Raw genomic sequence first — 19965 nt, 5'->3', positions numbered from 1 at the left:
CTTCCCAGATGTTGTTTCTTCTGTTTTGGTAACTAAATATTTTTATTTGACATCATATTTCAATCTCATATATTTGTGTAATAATTAAAAATGACCCCTCATGATGAACTTTTCACAACTGCATGCTAGCTCAACTGATCCCCCTTTCATTCTCCACTTAAAATCCAACTCTTTTTTTTTTTTTAAAGATTTTATTTATTTATATGACAGAGAGAGACACAGCGAGAGAGGGAACATAAGCAAGGGGAGTGTGAGAGGGAGAAGCAGGCTTCCCGTGGAGCAGGGAGCCCGATGCGGGGCTAGATCCCAGGACCCTGGGATCATGACCTGAGCCGAAGGGAGATGCCCAACGACTGAGCCACCCAGGCGCCCCTAAAATCCAACTCTTGCTTTGTTGTAACACCATAAAGGAAAGAACTGCTGGTCCTTGAGAGCAAAATGGGGATGTGTGTACATAAAACCTAGTGGGTGGGTTCTCCTTACATCATGGTTTGTATGGCAATGTTTGTTTTGGTAAATAGGATAGAAAAGGGTAAGAACAGAAAAGAGGGCCTCATTATAAAAGAAACACAAATGCATTTCAGTGCCCCAGGTAGTTTGAACTGCTGAGCCAGTAACCCAGTGCATTCTCTGCCTGGTTACTGACAGGTGTCAGGGTCTAGAATCTGAGGGTGGAAAGGAAGCTCAGGCACCACCCAGCCAGCCCCCTCTTGTTTCTGGCTAATGACAAGGTTCAGGGAACTTGGGTGAATGGCTGGACAGGGGCAGGAACTCAGGCTCTCCTTAGTACTTGGTGTCAAACTCATTTCCTGGTCCTCTGCATAAACTTGGGGGTCTGTGAACCGATGCTTTTTCAGTCTGACTGATGTCAGAAACAATTCAGTTTTCATGTGTAAGTTTCCTCTGCACAACATTTGTAGTCTTGGTTGTAATTCCGATGAGGGCAGTTTCCATCTGTCACTCCAAGTGAGTGCACTAGGCTTCAGTGTCAGTAGAGCTCTTTTCATGCTGTTTCTCTCTTCATCTATAGCTTACATAACAGCCTGTTTTCAAATTTAATAATTAGGTCAATGATTCTTGATTTATTTTTAAAAGATAAAACTAAAGACAGTAATAAGACCAAGGAGAAATGGTGCAGTTCTAACATCCCAATCTGAAAGGATTTTTTTCTGGGCGCCTGGGTGGCTCAGTTGTTGGGCGTCTGCCTTCGGCTCAGGTCGTGATCCCAGGATCCTGGGATCGGGTCCCACATCGGGCTCCCTGCTCGGCGGGAAGCCTGCTTCTCCCTCCCCCACTCCCCCTGCTTATGTTCCCTCTCTCGCTGTGTCTCTCTCTGTCATATAAATAAATAAAATCTTTAAAAAAAAAAAAAGAAAGGATTTTTTTTCTATATTACACAGAGGAATCTAGCATTAATAGATACTCAGAAGCAGCATTTAAGGATGAACAGAAGAAGGTTTATGTGGTGGACACCAAGGACCCTCAACAGAGAACTTTCTCAGCTTAAATTTTTTCTCATTTTTTAAATTGTGGTAAAACACATAAAACATCAAATTTACTCTTAAACATGTTTAAGTGTATAATTCAGTGGTACTAAGTATATTAATATTGTTGTACAACCATCACCACCATCTATCTCCATAACTCTTATCTTGCAAAACTGAAACTCAATATCCATTAAACAATAACTTGTCATTCTCCACTCCCCTCAGCCCCTGAAACCACCATTCTGCTTTCTGTTGCTATGATTTTGACTATTCTAGGTCCCTCATATAAGTGGAATTATACAGTACTTGTCTTTTTCTGACTGGCTTAATGTCCTTAAGACTGATCCACATTGTAGCAGGTGTCAGAATTTTCTTCATTTTTAAGGCTGAATAACATTCCATTGTATGAACAGATCACGTTGTTTATCCATTCATCCATAAACAGACACTTGGGTTGCTTCCATGTTTTAGCTATTGAGAATAATGCTGCTATGAACATGGGTATACAAATATCTCTTCAAGATCCTGCTTTCAATTATTTTGAGTATATATCCAGAAATGGAATTTATGGATTATATGGTAATTTTCAAAAAGTTTTTAAGAGTCACCATCCTGTTTTTCACAGTGGCTACACCATTTTATATTCCAACCAACAGTGCAGAAGTGTTCCAATTCCTCTACATCTCACCAACACTTATTTTCTGTTTTTTGTTTGTTTGTTTGTATAATAGCCATCCTAATGGGTGAGAGATTGTATCTCTTTGTAGTTTTGATTTGTATTTCCCTAGGTGAGTTTGAGCATCTTTTCATGTGCTTATTGGCCATTTGTGTACTTTCTTTGGAGAAATGCCTATTCAAGTGTGTTTTGTCCATTTTTGAATTAGGTTGTTTGCTTTCTTATTGAGTTTTTCTTTTTAAGTTTTTTTTTTAAAGTGATCTCTACACCCAACATGGGGCTTGAACTCATAACCCTGAGACCAAGAGTCGCATGCTCCTCCAACTGAGCCAGCCAGGCACCCCTTTCTTGTTGCGTTTTAAGGAGTTCTCCATAGACAGGCTTCCCCTGCTATCCAAAAGTAGAATATGCCTATGAAACCTTTTGTAAGCTGAAATGGCATAAAACAAAGAAGCAACTATCATTTTGTAAAAGGCACAATCCTCTTCAGATTTTTTTAGTTAGTGAAAACAGGTACTAAAGTAAATCTTTTGTAAAAGCAGTGTTATAAAGCAAACTTTCAGATAGTGGGGGAAACGTGTACTTTGGATATTAATCTCTTAGTATTTTAAAAAAGATTTTATTTATTTATTATATTAGAGAGAGAGACAGAGAGCGTGAGTGGGGGAAGGGGTAGAGGAAGAGAATCTTCAAGCACACTCCCTGCTGAGCATGAAGACCGATGTGAGGCTTGATCTCATGACCCTGGGATTTTGACCTGAGCCGAAGGCAGACGCCCAACAACTGAGCCACCCAGGTGTCCCTTTATTGGTGCTTATTGAGGCTAAGTATCTGAATAGTTTCCTTGAGCAACTGTGACATATTAGGACATTCACAGCAGCAGGAGCAACCTACAGCATTTCTTTTTTTTTTTTTTTTAAATAATTGATTAGTTTTAGATCACAAAATACAGGGAAAACACAAGGGCAGTGCCTGAGACCCCTTGGCTGTACTTCCCAGGGAAGTTCCAGATGAACTACCTCTGTACAACACCAGGCTTGGCCCTCAGCATCCTCACACCCTAACAGCTGCAGAGTTTAAACACACCCCATTCACAACACAGGGCTCCCCTCCAAACATTCTCCAGATCTCTTGCCAACAGTGAAATAGTTGTTCCAACTATCAATTTCTTAGAACTCTCAGAAATGAGCAGGTCACAGGCAATTATGCCTCAAAGCTCTTAGAGTTTTTTTTTTAACCTTTTAAGAAGGCCTTTCTTAATTAACAGCAGTGACTAAAGCCCTTTCTGTGTTCCCAGCATTCTAAGCCCCAGGCGGCGATGGAGGAAGGGCAGGCCAGGCCAAGCATGAGGAATAAACAATTTTATTGCGCTCAGACCAGGAGTCCATGCGTCTTGAGGACCTCTGTGTATTTATCAATTTTCTTCTCCACATTCTTTTCGGCCTGTTTCTGTAGCCTCATGAGCTGCTGCTTCTTCCGGTAATGGATCTTGGCCTTCTCCTTTCTCTTCTCCTCCAGGGTGGCTGTTATGGCCTGGTACTTCCAGCCAACCTCGTGAGCCAGGCACCCAAGGTAAGCAAACTTCCGTGTAGGCTTCAGGCGCACCACCTTGAGGGCAGCAGGAACCACCATCTGCTTTTTCTTGTTGTAGGGTGGCGGGATCCCATCAAACACCTTGAGGTGGTCCAGGGCAGCCTGGCCTTGCTTGGTCTTGTGTGGCAGCATGCCTCGCACTGTCTGCCAAAAGATGCGGCTGGGTCCTTGGAAGTGGTAGGGGCAACGGAATGGGTTGGTGTTCATGCACTTGTGGAGGAAGACCAGGTACTTCAACTTGTTTCTGTAGAAATTGCCAAAAATGTTGATGCCTTCACAGCATACAACTACAACCTTCCGGCCCAGAAGCACTTGTTTGGCCACGATGGCTGCCAGGCGGCCCAGGAGATGGCCTCAGCCATCGAGCACCAGGACCTGCCCTTCCACCATCTTCAGCAGCCTCCTGGGCTACAGCATTTCATTCCATTCCAGGGTTCCCAGGGCACCCAAGAAAGCACGTCATGGGAGCAGCTCTGCCAACCCTATGCCATGACAAATGACTTTCTGTACTGACTGAGGGCCAGGGGCTGGCGTACGGACAAGGAAGTGCTCCCAGTAAAAGGAGTTGATTTACAGAGGAAGGAATGAGGATCTGCATGGACTAGTGGGCACAAGCAGGCTGTATGAGCAGGTTGTCAGAGACCCATCTCATTCATTTCTGCTATATTGGTACCTCTACTTCAGATTACATCTATGGTCACGTAGGGGATCCCTGATGACCAGATGCTAGTGGAGGAAGAAGCCTGAGATTTATTTACAGATGGGTCAGCTTGATATGCAGGTGCAAGTCAATGCTATTGGTTGTGAACTTTGTGTAGAAAGAGAAATGGCCCAAGGTTCAAATATATATGGACGAATGGATATCAGCAAATGGTTTGGCCGTCTAGCTGGGGGCCTAGAATTAACAGGATTGGGATATCAGGGACAAGGATATCTGGGGTAAAGACATATTAGTGAGTGGGCACAAAATAGAAAAATCTCCATATCATATGTTAATGCCACCAGGGAGCATCTAATGACTGGAAATTAACATCAGCCAACCTCTGCATGGGCCACCCCAGTGCTGGCAAAATGTGAGATAAGTGGCTATGGTGGCAGGAAGAGAATTTATGCAGCCCCAAAAGCATGGGTTCCTGCTAAAGCTAATATACCTAATATTGTCCCTGAAAGTCCAACCTGCCAGAAGCAGAAACCAATCCTGAATGCACAATACTGCCGTCCACCGTAGAGACCAGCCAGCTGGTCAGTGGCAAGTTGACTGCATTGGACCCCTTCCCATTGTAGAAAGGATAACACTTCATTGTGATTGAAACACATATTTAGTCTTTCCTGCCTGCAAGGCCTTGGCAAGCCCCACTGAAGGCTTACAGAGGGTTTGATTCACTAATGTGGGATTCCATATAACATCATGTCTGACCAGGGGACCCACTATACAATAAAGGAGGTGCTGGAGTGGGCCCATGACCTTGGCATCCATTGGCTTTATCACATGCCACCCCATCCAGAAGCTACCAGACAGAGAGTCCAGTGAAATAACTTCTTAAAGCACAACTGAAGCTCCAACTCACCATCACCCCACTGTGACCTTTCTGGAGAGTCTGTGCCAACCCTCCCTACAGCTGTGAGCTCCCAGTGTACAAGATTCCCACAGTGAAAATGCAAAAGTCTCACTGAATTAGAAACTAGGGGGCCACTTGGGGCTACTCATACCAAAGGGGCATGGGCCAGAAAAGGAGCCCCAAGGGCATGATTACAAGGTGGGGGGGGTCGGGGTGCCGTCAACGCAGGGCGGGCACAAATGTGCGCCAGCCAAGGGCAGCCAACCACCTGAGAGGCATGGAGCAGGCCACTGGGAGCTGAAGAAGCTGCCCCCCTCCCCATACAAGCGAGGACATGGCAGGTGAGTGGGTGGGGGAGGTCGTGGTGAAGACAGAAATGGGATGGTTCTGGGAGCCACGGTGGCCGCGCTCACACCCACACCACAGGCACCAGAAACCACCCCCCCTTTCCGAAAGCAGCCCTTCCCCCACAGGTCCGATGCAGGGAAAAGGGTCTGAACAGAGGGGTGCACATGGTGGTATGGTATGTTCATTCCATCTGTCCCACTTCCTGGCCACTTTGAGAATTATGCCCTTCTACACTCATCAACTCGTCCCTTTTTCCATTTTGTTTCCTTGGTTCTGCAGAGTCTACTCCACCCAGTTTCTCCAAAGCTTCCACCAGTTTGTTAACAAAACTGAGACCCATGTCAAGAGACAGGTATTTTGACATTTGCTAGCACAGTGCTTCCACTTTAATATTTTTTACTAAAACGAAAATATAAGACACACAAAACGTTTACTAGAGCAAGAGCTTGGAATAGCCTAGAGGGAACAGGATCAAGAGCACACAGAAACACTTTTTTCTCCCTCTAAGGAAAGAGGCAAAAATCAGAGGCAAAAGAAATAAGGTTGTGGGACAGAGAAACAGAAGGCCTAGGCTCTAGTTTAGTGGGACATGGTCCACAATAGGACTCCCTATTCAAAGGGACATTCCTAAGAGCATCAGCACCTTCCAGATATGTGATTCAGTTCTGAGATGAACGTATTTAGGACCTTTTCTATTAGAGTGAATAGTTTCCACTGGTGCAGAAACACGTGATGTATGTGCCTGTGTCAGTTTCAGGGTAATCTGCACAATAAGTGACAAAATGTTCCAGGGTTCATGGGTTTTACTCCTTCCTAACTTCTGTGGGATTTTTGTTTGTGCATTTCCCTTGGGATTTGATATATAAATCTTGCCAAATATATTTGGCAACAATGTCCTTCACATGAACTGTTCTTTCACATTTTATCTAAAAAGAATCGGAAAACCTATTATATTCCCTGACCTTTGCTTAGAAGAAGTTGAGCAGCTGCAGGAACAGATAATATAAAACTGAATTTCCCCAGATGTTTATTTCAAAATTTGGCAGAGGTTGTCAGGATGTGTCCAGAGTCAGCTTATCCCGTTAATCAGTATCAAAATAATCTAGGCTATAAAATGGTATCATCAAAATAAAAGTTCTATCAACTTTTTCCTGGTAAAAATACATGTGACTGCTTGCACAACAACAGAAAGCTGGATAACAAATACACCATTTTCTCCATTCAATTCAATTTTACAGTTATTCACTATACCACAGGCTGCATGCTAGAGGGAAGCTACAATACAAAATATAATGTACTAAGTACAATTATTTTAATAATTTTTAACAAGACCTACATTAATGGATAAGTGGCTAATTGTTCAGTTAGAGATCAGACTACTGACCATCTGGGCCTCTGCTTTACGGTCATTAACACTGCACAACTGTAGAAGGAACTTGAATCCATTCCTCATACCACACACAAAAATTAATTCAGCGTATCAAAGACCTAAATATAAGAGCTAATATTATAAAACTCTTGGGAGCAAATATAGGTATAACTCTGTATGACCCTGGATTTGGCAATAGTTTCTTAGATAAGACATCAAAAGGACAAGCAACCAAAGGAAAAAAATAGATAAACTGGACTTCATCAAAATGAAAAACTTTGTGCTAGGACAGAATATTTAAAATGAGTACATCTGAAAATGTATCCAGAATATATACAGAATTCTCAAAACTCAAAAGTAACAAGACAAACAACCCAATTTTAAAATGGGCCAAAGCTCTGAACAGACATTTCATCAAAGGAAATATAGGAACAGCCAATTACACATGCAAAGATGCTCAGAATCTTTAGTTATCAGAGAAATGCAAATTAAACATACAGTGAGATACCACCACAGAGTCATTAAAATGACTAAACTTAAATACTGGCTGAACTTAAATACTGGCAACATCAAGTATTGTCCAGGATGTGTTGCTGGTGGGAGTATAAATGGTACAACCATTTATGGTTAAACATGCATTTCCCATATGATCCAGCAATTTCATTCCTAGATATTTAACTAAGATAAATAAAAACAGATGTCCACACAAAAGCTTGTGCAGGAATGCTCATAGAAGTTTTCTTTATATTAGCCCCCAAGCTGGAAACAATCCAAAGGTCCATAGGGCAGTGAATAGATATACAAATTGTGATATAGTCCCATAATGGAGCAGTAATCAGCAATACAAATAATAAAATTACTTCATGCAACAATCTGGATGAATTTCCAAATCATGATGGTAAAAATAAAAAGCCAGACACTGAAGAGTGCATACTGTATGATTCTAATGATGTAAAAGTCTTAAACAGTCAAAAATGAATCCAGAAAGCAGCTTGTTGCCAGGGACCAGGTCAGGGTAATGAGACTCACCGGAAAGTTGCAGAAGGATTGATGTAAATGTTCTACATGTTGATTAAGGTGGCAGTGATGTAACTTGTATGCATTTGCCAAAACTTATCAAATTGCATATTAAAAATCTGTGTGTTTCATTTTACGTAAATTATACCTGTGGTAGGCAAAATTTTGCTTCTCTTCACCTTTCCCCTTTGGTGTTATGCCTATGAATATGTTATGTTACATAGTTAAAGAAACTGTGGATGGAATTAGCTGTAGCTAATCAGCTGGTCTTGAGAGAGAGAGATGATCCTGAAATATCTGGGTGGACCCAAAGTAATCATAAAGGTCTTAAAAGTGGAACAGGAAGGCAGAAAAGGTCAGAGAGATGTGGTGGAAGTTGAAGTCAGAACTATTTAAAGCATTCGAGAGACTCAATACACTCTTCCTACTTTGAAGATGAAGGGCCCTACAAGGAACTTCAGAGAAGGAACTGAATTCCAGTAATGATGGCAGCCCTGTCAACAACTTGATTTTGGTCTTGTGTGACCCTGACTAGGGTGCCCAGTCGAGCCCACCTGGCTTCTGAACCACTAAAATTATAATAATAAATTGGTGTTGCTGCAAGCTGTAAAGTTTGAGATAATTTGTTACACAGCAAGAAGAAACTATTATGATACTCAAAGTTGATCCAATTATAAAGAAGTAACTTGACAAGCAAATAAAAATGCAATTAAAGTTCATGCTCCTAAATGAAGCTGGTTCTTTGAAAAAATTAATGAAATTGATAAACCTCTAGCCACACTTATTAAAAAGAAAAGAGAAAGGACCCAAATAAATAAAATCACAAATGAGAGAGGAGAGATCACAACCAACACCACAGAAATACAAACAACTGTAAGAGAATATTATTGAAAACTATATGACAATAAATCGAAAACCTAGAAGAAATAGATAAATTCCTAGAAACATATAAACTCCAAAACTGAAACAGGAAGAAATAGAAAATTGAACAGATTCATAACCAGCAAAGAAATTGAATCAATAATAAAAAATCTCCCAACAAACAAAAGTCCAGGACCAGATGGCTTCCCAGGGGAATTCTACCAAACATTTAAAGAGAGTTAATACCTATTTTTCTCAAACTATTCCAAAAAACAGAAAATGAAGGAAAACTTGCAAATTCATTCTATTACCCTGATTCCAAACCAGACAGACTCCACTAAAAAACAGAACAGGCTAATATCCCTGATGAACACGGATGCAAAAATTCTCAATAAAATACTAGCAAACCAAATCCAACAGTACATTAAAATAATCATTCACCACGATTGAGTGGCATTTATTCCTGGGTTGCAAGGGTGGTTCAATATTCGCAAATCAATCAATGTGATACACTACATTAATAAAAGAAAGGATAAGAACCATATGATCCTCTCAATAGATGCAGAAAAAGCATTTGACAAAGTACAGCATCCATTCATGATAAAAACCCTCAACAAAGTAGGTTTAGAGGGAACAAAGCACAACATAATAAAGGCCATATATGAAAAACCCACAGCTACTATTATCCTTAATGGGAAAAAACAGAGCTTTCCCGCTATGGTCAGGAAGACGACAGGGATGTCCACTCTCACCACTGTTGTTCAACATAGTACTGGAAATCCTAGACACAGCAATTCGACAACACAAAGAAATAAAAGGCATCCAAATTGGCAAGGAAGAAGTCAGACTTTCACTATTTGCAGATGACATGATACTCCATGTGGAAAACCTGAAAGACTCCACCAAAAAACTGCTAGAACTGATACACAAATTCAGTAAAGTCACAGGATATACAACATACAGAAATCTGTTGCATTTCTATACACCAATAATGAAGCAGCAGAAAGATAAATTAAGGAATCAATCCCATTTACAACTGCACCAAAAATAATAAGATCCCTAGGAATAAACCTAACCAAAGAGGTGAAAGACGTGTATTCTGAAAACTGTAAAACACTGATGAGAGAAATTGAAGATGAAACAAAGAGATGTAAAAAAAAAAAAAAGTTCCATGCTCATGGATTGGAAGAACAAATATTGTTAAAGTGTCTATAGCACAGAGAACATTAGGGGAAGGAAGGGAAAACCAAAGGGGGGAAATCAGAGGGAAGACGAACCATGAGCAACTCTGGACTCCAGGAAACAATCTGAGGGTTTTAGAGGCAAGGGTGGGGGGATGGGGGAGCCGGGTGATGGGTATTAAGGAGGGCACGTGTTTGTAATGAGCACTGGGTGTTATACGCAAACAATGAATCACGGAACACTACATCAAAAACTAATTATGTACTGTATGGTGACTAGTGTAACATAATAAAAAAATAAAGTAACACTATACCACTTCAAAAAAAATGTCTATAGTACCCAAAGCAATCTACAGATTTAATGCAATCCTTATGAAAATACCAACAGCATTTTTCACAGAGCTAGAACAAACAATCCTAAAATTTGTATGGAGCCACAAAAGACCCCGAATAGTCAAAGCAACCTTGAAAAAGAAAAGCAAAGCTGGAGGCATCACAATTCTGGACTTCAAGTTGTATCACAAAGCTGTAGTGATCAAAATAGACACAGAGATCAATGGAACAGAATAGAAATCCCAGAAATGAACCCACAACTGTATGGTCAATAAATCTTTGACAAAGAAAGAAAGCATATCCAATGGGAAAAAGTCTCTTCAACAAATGATGTTGGGAAAACTGGACAGCAACATGAAGAAGAATGAAACTAGACCACTTTCTTACACTATACCCAAACATAAATTCCAAGTGGATGAAACAGGGGCACCTGGGTGGCTCAGTCGGTTAAGTGTCTGCCTTTGGCTCAGGTCATGATCCCAGGGTCCTGGGATTGAGCCCCCATTGGGCTCCCTGCTCAGCGGGGAGCCTGCTTCTCCCTCTGTCTGCCGCTCCCCGTTTGCGTGCACTCTCTCTCTCTGACAAATAAAGAAACAAAATCTTTCGTTTAAAAGATTTAAAAAAAATGGATGAAACACCTAGAGGTGCCTGGGTGGCTCAGTCGGTTAAGCATCCGACTCTTAATTTCAGTTCAGGTGTTGATCTCAGGGTTGTGAGATTGAGCCCCACGTCAGGCTCTATGCTCAGTGCAGAGTCCGCTTGAGATTCTGTCTCTCCCTCTCCCTCTTTAAATAAATAAATAAATAAAATCTTTAAAAAAATGCATGAAAGACCTAAATGTGAGACCTGAAACCATCAATATCCTAGAGGAGAACACAGGCAGTAACCTCTTTGACATTGGCTGTAGCAACTTCTTACTAGATAGGTCTCCTGAGGCAAGGGAAGCAAAAGCAAACATAAACTACTGGGACTTCATCAAAATAAAAACCATCTGCACAGCAAAGGAAACAATAAAACTAAAAGGCAACCTACAAAATGGGACAAGATATTTGCAAATCACATATCTGATAAAAGGTTAGTATCCACTAGATAGAACTTATAAAACTCAACACCCAAAAAATGAATCATTCAATTAAAAAATGGACAGAATACCTGAATAGACATTTTTCCAAAGAAGGCATCCAGATGGCCAACAGACACATGAAAAGATGCTCAACATCACTCATAATCAGGGAAATGCAAATCAAAACTACACTGAGATATCCCCTCACACCTGTCAGAATGGTTAAAATCAACAACACAAGAAACAGGTGTTGGTGAGGATGTGGGAAAAGGGTAAACTGTTCGTGGGAATGCAAACTGGTGCAGCCACTGTGGAAAACAGTATGGAGGTTCCTCAAAAGTTAAAAATAGAACTACCCTATGACCCAGCAATGGCACTACCAGGTATGTACCCAAACACAAAATACTAATTCAAAGGGATACATGCACCCTTATGTTTATAGCAGCATTATCTACAGTAGCCAAATTATGGAAACAGCCCAAGTGTCATTGACTGATAAAGATGTGGGGTGTGTGTGTGTGTGTGTGTGTGTGTGTGTGTGTGTGTATAAAACAGAGCCATCAAAAAGAATGAGATCTTGCCATTTGCAGTGACATGGATGGAGCTAGAGAATATAATACTAAGTGAAGTCAGTCAGTCAGAGAAAGACAAATACCCATATGATTTCACTCATATGTGGGATTTAAGAAATTAAACAAGTGGGCGCCTGGGTGGCTCAGTCGTTGAGCGTCTGCCTTTGGCTCAGGTCATGATCCCAGGGTCCTGGGATCAAGCCCCACATCGGGCTCCCTGCTCAGCAGGAAGCCTGCTTCTCCCTCTCCCACTCGCCCTGCTTGTGTTCCCTCTTCCGCTGTGTCTCTCTTTGTCAAATAAATAAATAAAATCTCTAAAAAAAAAAAAAGAAATTAAACAAGCAAAGGAAAGAAAAAAGAAGAGAGACAAACCACGAAACAGAATCTTAACTACATAGAACAAACTGATGGTTACCAGAGGAGAGGAGTGTGGGGGGATGTACTAAATAGGTGATGGGGATTAAGAAGGGCACTTATGGTGATGAGCATCGGGTATTGAATAGAAGTGTTGAATCACTATACTGTACACCTGAAACTAACATCACACTGTATGTTAATGAACTGGAATTTAAATAGAAACTTTAGAAAAAGAAAAAGAAAAAAATCATGATCCTAAATGAAATCCAAGAGGATATTACAAACTACTGTAAATAATGAAAAGAAAACTTCATATCATAACCTGTGTGATACGCAAACATTGTTCTCAGAGAAAAACGTTTAGCTTTAAATGCCTTCACTATTAAAAACAGAGGACAAAGGAAAAATAACACCACTTTTCCTTTTTTTTATAACATCACTTTTCCTAAGGTATTAGAAAAAATACAGCACAATAAGCCAAAAGAAAATAAGAGATCGTTGAAAAAGATAAAATCTAAAAATAAATATTAAAAAATAACTGGGGTGGGTGGTGCCTGGGTGGCGCAGTTGGTTGAGCATCCGACTCTTGGTTTCAGCTTGGGTCGTGAGATCAAATCCCATGTCGGGCTCCGCGCTCAGCAGGAAACCTGCTGCAGATTCTCTCTCCCTCTCCTTCTGCCCTTCCTGCTTGTGCTCTCAAATAAATAAATAAATCTTTAAAAAAATAACTGGGAAAAACAAAGAAACTTAGAAGCTCATTGTTTGAAAAGAACATCACCAACAACAAAATAGACAAATCCCTTACAAACCTGTTTGTGGATAAAAGATAAATAGCAAAGATATAGTAATTTAAGAAAAAGAAAGGGCAGGGCGCCTGGGTGGCTCAGCCGTTAAGCGTCTGCCTTCGGCTCAGGTCATGATTCCAGGGTCCTGGGATCGAGCCCCGCATCTGGCTCCCTGCTCGGCAGGAAGCCTGCTTCTCCCCCTTCCACTCCCCCTGCTTGTGTTCCTGCTCTCGCTATCTCTCTCTCTGTGTCAAATAAATAAATAAAATCTTAAAAAAAAAAAAAGAAAAGGCATATAATTTAGATAATGTGGCAACAGAATTGAAAAAATAAAGTGATTACCTGTACAAATATAAAATTAAAGCTGACTTCAAAAAAAGTTGAAACTTGATTTGACTAATTTTCATAGAAGAGCTGGAAGAGATGATTAAAAATATTGCAAATATCACCCGGAGCAAATAGACTCATAAATGAGTCTTACCTTTTATTTATTTTTTAAAGATTTTATTTATTTATTTGAGAGAGAGAGAGCACGAGCAGGGGGATGAGGGGCAGAAGGAGAGGGAGAAGCAGGCTCCCTGCCGAGCAGGGAGCCCAACGTGGGGCTCGATCCCAGGACCCCGGGATCATGACCTGAGCCAAAGGCAGTTGTTCAACTGACTGAGCCACCCAGGCTCCCCTTTTCTAATTATTAAACAATAGATAATTCTAATGTTATTTGAGCTATAAAAGATGGAGCACTCATCAATTCATTTGATAAAACCAGTAAAATTTTAATACCAAAATCTAGTAATAGTCAAAAATAAAGCTATAGATCAATCTCACATAATAAAGGCACAGTGTTTACCTCTATAGTCCTCTGCTCTACCAGCTGAGCTGTCAAAGGGTGGTATTGTTCAAAGAAATATTCATTGTTCAAAGAAATATTAGCAATAATCAAATTATAGGAATATTAGATTGTACTCCAAGAATGTAAGCTTATTCAATATCAGGAAATCTATAAACATAATCCATTTGTCAATCAACATATTAAAAAGTAAAACTTAGATGATATGAGATGTTGAAATCATTTCTAATAAAACATTTTATGGCAGGGCGCCTGGGTGGCTCAGTCAGTTAAGTGGCTAACTCTTGATTTCTGCTCAGATCATGATCTCAGGGTCATGGGATCGAGCCCCATGAGCCCCACGCTGGGCTCCATGCTCAGCAGGGAGTCTGTTTCAGGATTCTCTCTCTCCCTCTGCCCCTCCTCTGGCTCATGCTCACTCACTCTATCTCTCTAAAATAAATAAATCTTAAAAAAAAATTTATGGCAAATTGGAATAGAAGTAACAAAGACTATTTATGAAAAACAAACAGCAAATATTATTCTGAATAACAAAATATTAAGACTACTTCAAGTAAAATCATGGAGTAGACAGGAATGCTTGCTTTCATCACTAATATTTAACATTTTCTTGTATTTTCTAGTAAATTCAGTAAGATAAAAAAGAATAGGTTATAAACATTGGAAAAGAGCTATAATCTGTCTCATTTTGCTCATTTTAGGTAAGATTCAATACTCATAGAGACTCTAGTGTAAAATTACTAGAATTAATAACAGAATTCTGTAAGGTAGCTAGATTCAACATGAATATAAACAAACAGATAGTTTTCTTTATTCTGGTACTAAACATCAAGAAATAGAAATAAGAGAAAACATTTTATTAACAATGGCAACACATTTATAAAATGCATAGAGATAAATATAATAAATTGCTTACATTATATTAATAAAAGTTTCATAAAATTCCAATTAAAATCGCAACAGGACTTGGCTCTTTTTAATTGGAAGAAAATTTAAAATTTTTATATGGAAGAATAAAATGCCTAAGAAATGCTAAGAAAGGTAGGGGTGCCTGGGTGGCTCAGTCAGTTAAGTATCTGCCTTCAGCTCAGGTCATGATCCCAGGGTCCTGGGATCAAGCCCCACACTGGGCTCCCTGCTGAGCAGGGAGTCTGCTTCTCCCCCTCCTTCGGCCTTCCCCCCTTCCGTGGCTTCTGCACACATGCTCTCTCTCTCTAATGAACAAATAAAAATCTTAAAAAAAAAAAAATGCTAAGAAAGGTTAAAAAAAAAAAAAAAGAGCAGCGAGGACTGATTTCACTTACCAGATATCAGAAGATATAATAGACCCATTGTAATCCAATCAGTATGGTATTGGCATAGCAAGACAAAAGTAAAGTAGTTCAATGAAGAAGGATAATGCATCCAGAAATACATAACAGTATGTATGAAAATTTTATATGATAAATGGGTTTATTCAAATCAGTAGTAAAAGATGTATTATTTGATAAATGGTGCCATTGCCATAGGCTATTGATCTAGATGGAAATAAAACTACACAGATCCCACTTCTATACCATATATAAAAATAATTATCAGATGAATTGATGACAAATGTAAAAAACAAAACAATAAAAATCTTGCAAGAAAATTTGGGAAATACACATACAACCTTGATACGCAGAAAACATTTTTTTTTAAAAGATTTTATTTATTTGACAGAGAGAGACATAGCAAGAGAAGGAACACAAGCAGGGGGAGTGGGAGAGGGAGAAGCAGGCTTCCCACGGAGCAGGGAGCCCGATGTGGGGCTCGATCCCAGGACCCTGGGAACATGACCTGAGCCAAAGGCAGACGCTTAACAACTAAGCCACCCAGGTGCTTCAGGCAGAAAACATTTTTAACCAACACTGGCCACTCTGAAGATATGAAAGAAAAGATAGATATATTTGACTATAAATTTTTTTTAAATTTTAGTAAAAGTTATGAACAAGTCAGTAAACAATAGGTCTTGGGGGGAAATTGCACTATACACTAGTATGTTAATGCAGTATAACAAATAGTTAACATTTGTGATAATAAAAGGGTTTTTGTAATTAAAAAAGTAAAAGAGCCCAAAGAAAAATGGGCAAAACATATGAATAGTCAAATCTCAAAATATAAATGCAATAGCCAACAGGCATTTGAAAAGATGTTCAACCTAAGAAATAAAAGGAATGCAATTAACGATGCAGCATCACTCTATACCTAACTAAACTGGCAAAAATTAGAAGAACAAGATAAAACTTATTGATATGAGAACAGGGAGAAGGGCACTCGCATATGTTGACAGTAGAAATGTTTGAAGAGTTCTGGCCTTTCTGGAAATTATTCCCTTCATTCCAGTAATATCCTTCTTGAGAATCTGTCCCATAGGAATAAAAGCACCAGTGTGTAATGAATGACCAAAAAGTGGAAATAATACAGAATCTTATGTAGTCATTAAAATGAATGAATTGGGGCACCTGGCTCAGTGGCTCAGTTGGTTAAGTGTCCAACTCTTGATTTAGGCTCAGGTCATGATCTCAGGGTGGGCGCTAGGCGTGGAGCCTGCTTGAGATCCTCTCTCTCTCCCTCTGCCCTCCCCTCCAGTCCCTCTCTAAAATAAAAAGAAAAATGAAATGAAGCTATGCTAACTGACTTAGAATTCTACTAGGTGCTAACGAGAGAGAAACGTGTGTGTAATATCCCATTTTTGTAAAACAAGAATGACCGAGAAAACCTTTATTTGCATATATATATGTGTGTGCATGAGTATATATTATCATACTAGGGTTATTTGTTTGGGAATAGGCAAGAAGGGGGCTAATGTAGAAGGAAGATGGGGAGCCAAACAGAACAAAAAAAAGACTGTAGCGTATGACATGATCACTTTTAATATTTACATCGCCATTATATATGTACTGGGGTTAAATCTTTATAATACACATTTAAAGAAAACAAAACAAAATTAAAATAAATGATTTCAGCATTCAATTCAATAAGCAAAACTAGATCAGCAAAATGAACCAAAGGAAATCAGGAAGAAGGAATGAATTAATGAAAAGTAAAAGCAGAAATTGATAGAAACAAAAGATGGTTCCTGACAAGATCAACAAAATTGAGAAACTTCCTAGAAACATTATTTTTAAGAGAGTGAAAGAGGACTTACATAATATAAGAATGAAAAAGGAAATATAATTACAGACACAGAAGAGTTGAACATCACAAGACTAGTATGTGACTTGATAGCAATACATTCTCAAATTCAGAAAAATCTAGACTGCTTTCTAGAAAAATATATATAACCAAATTTGACTGAAGAGGCAGAAAAATCCAAATAAATCGATGATCATAGATAATATTGAAAAAATCATTTAATACTAGTCTCCCCAAATGTACTGGAACCCAAAAAAGATGAAAAGCTTCTGAACTCATGGCTAATACCATTCTTTTTTTTTTTTCCTTAAAGATTTTATTTATTTATTTGAAGAGAGAGACACAGCGAGAGAGGGAACACAAGCAGGGGGAGTGGCAGAGGGAGAAGCAGGCCTCCCGCCGACGGGAGCCCGATGTGGGGCTCGATGTGGGGCTCGATCCCAGGACCCTGGGATCATGACCTGAGCCGAAGGCAGATGCTTAATGACTGAGCCACCCAGGCGCCCCTGGCTAATACCATTCTTAAACCAAACCTGGGCAAAAGTATCAAAACCACACCACACCCACACAGGAGAACTACAGACTAAAGTTGTGTGTAATACTGATGGGATCTCATTGTTCTGTTTCTCTGTATGGAAGCTTGGAGGTAGGCTGAGGGAGGTTTTGTTTTCTCTCAGGCTCCTTGCCTCTTCGTTCTCCCTCCACTGTCTAGTTTCCAAAGTGGCAGCATGTGACAAAGAGAAGCAATGGACAAAACATAACAACATATCCACAAATAGTTCACATCTGTGAAAAGGACTGGCAATAAGCACCCATACCTTACCTCAATAGTGCTTTTTCAGTGCTTAACTACCATCACAACCATCCTAACCTGACATCTGCACCTTCCTCCAAACAGTCACATCCTCACAATCCTGACCGGACCCTATAGAACGTGCCTTTACCTTGTGTCCACGTGCAGCTCACTGAGCAGTTCACTTTGCATATAGTCCCAGGACAGTTCCACTGCACCCAGGTAGTATCTTCTGGTGGCACTAAAGCTGAATGGCAAAAGGCACAGAAAGAAGCAGGTAGAGAGTTCTGTTTGCATGGCTCGTATTGCTAGAAAATGTTCAACTGGAGAAACAAAAGATTAATTCTTCTCTAAAATATCTTCAGCTCCCAGGGGAAAAAAAAGGTAAATTTTCTATGATTTAGTAAAAAGTCCCAAAATTTTTGCTGTGAATTTTAGGGAACTTTACCTGCTGGATGTTACAGCAGCATCAGCAGTAAGCAGTAACAGATAAGATTGCTTCCTTTTTAGCAGTGGAAAGCAGCCACAGGAAAAGAGAGGTGGAGCTAGATCTTAACCCATTCACTTTTGAGAGTACTAAGGGCACAAGAATGCTGCTTTCATCAGAACCTTTAAAGAAAGGAAGAGAGAGAGGGAGAGGTCAAGGTGAAGAGGAGCAGCAAAAGCAGCTCTGGATGTTGTTGGAAATTCTGGAATCCACTTGCACAAACAAGAGTAACCAGTATTCTAATAGTCTCCTTGTTTCTACCCTTGCCCCTCACACAGCCACCGAGTGACTTTTTAAAACTATAAAGTAGATCGTGTCACTCCTTCACTCAGAACCCTCCACTGGCTTCTGACCTCAGAGTAAAATCCTAAGTCTTTACCATGGCCTAGAGCATCTCCCATGATCTGCATGTCCTTTTCCTTCAGACCTCTGTGGTCTCACGTCACTATGGCTACTGGCCTTCTTGCTCTTCCTTAAAAACCAAGCACACTCTTGCACTTAGACCTTAGCACTTGCTATCCCCTTTACTTGAAACATCTTTTCCCAGATCGCCATACATTTCCACTTTCACATCTCCTTCAAGTCTTGACTCAAATCCTGCCTTCGCAATGAGCTTAAATATGAACCACCACATTTACATTGTAAGCTCTCTACCCCCACTGGCAGTACTGATATCCCTCCTGGCTTCATTTTTCTATGTAGCACTCATAACCATTCAGCATTCATGTATTTATTTATATTGCATTGTTGTTATGTGATGCTTCTTAACGTTGTTTGCGTTTGTCCCAGGTATAGGATAGATCTCCTTACATCAATATGTAGCCCTGCTGAGCTCAAGCAGAGCCCCTACTCAGGTTAATGTTTATCAGGGGGAATGAGGGCCTCAAAGTATAGGAGATAATAAGAAACTTGACCAGGGTTGCTATTAAAAATGTTATCACTAAGAGTCCAGTTCTGCAGAAGTATGAATGTGCCTAGGAGCAACTGGTGAGGTGTTGTCCAGCTTGGAAACAAGCAGGAAGAAGTCTCTTTCATAAACATTTGCTGAGACCTTCTGTCACCCACCAGGATGCAGAAATAATAGCTAGCATGTACTATATGCCAGGAATTGTTGTAAGTTACTTTAATGCAGCTGCTATTCTTGTCTTCATTTTACAGGTGATGAAACTGAAGCACAGAGAGGTTAGGCAACTTGGCCAAGATCACAGTTTGCCAAGTGGTAGCATTCCAACCCATGTAATCCGACTCCATACTCATGCTCCAAACTCCTATGCTATACTTCCATGCACTGGATACACAGCATTGAAAAATACAAGCAACTGATGTAATTAATACTTATCACACATAAGTACCTCATACAGTATGTTATAAGGTGAAATAAGTGCTGTGCACAAAAGGAAAGTAAGCAGGGGAAGGCAGGATATACCAGGCTGCAATTTTAAAGGAGGATGGTCATGGAAAATCTCACCGAGTAGGTTACA

At 40.0% G+C, this 19965-nt stretch overlaps 1 protein-coding gene and 1 pseudogene across 9 annotated transcripts in view; both read right to left on the bottom strand.

Annotated features, from left to right (window-relative positions):
• Positions 1-19965, bottom strand: part of F8 (coagulation factor VIII) — a 133697-nt gene that overhangs the window by 113025 nt on the left and 707 nt on the right. For 4 of the 9 annotated variants that reach the window (XM_031031874.2, XM_081807993.1, XM_081807994.1 and 1 more), the window contains exon 1: positions 18149-18557. The exons of 2 other annotated variants lie outside the window; for them this stretch is intronic. In XM_031031874.2, coding sequence (XP_030887734.1) covers positions 18149-18294 — 146 coding nt within the window. In that variant the 5' untranslated portion in view covers positions 18295-18557. Of the gene's footprint in view, positions 1-18148; positions 18559-19965 lie in introns of those variants that run through there. 3 more of the 9 variants (XM_031031875.2, XM_081807990.1, XM_081807992.1) reach the window with 2 other exon arrangements.
• On the bottom strand, positions 3510-5318 carry LOC145717749 (large ribosomal subunit protein uL13 pseudogene; annotated as a pseudogene).

Source organism: Leptonychotes weddellii, chromosome X (assembly GCF_054177405.1).
Source record: "Leptonychotes weddellii isolate Sample4059 chromosome X, ASM5417740v2, whole genome shotgun sequence".
Lineage (NCBI taxonomy): Eukaryota > Metazoa > Chordata > Mammalia > Carnivora > Phocidae > Leptonychotes > Leptonychotes weddellii.
The sequence above is the reverse complement of the archived record's forward strand: the minus strand, read 5'-3'. Positions and strand labels throughout refer to the sequence as shown.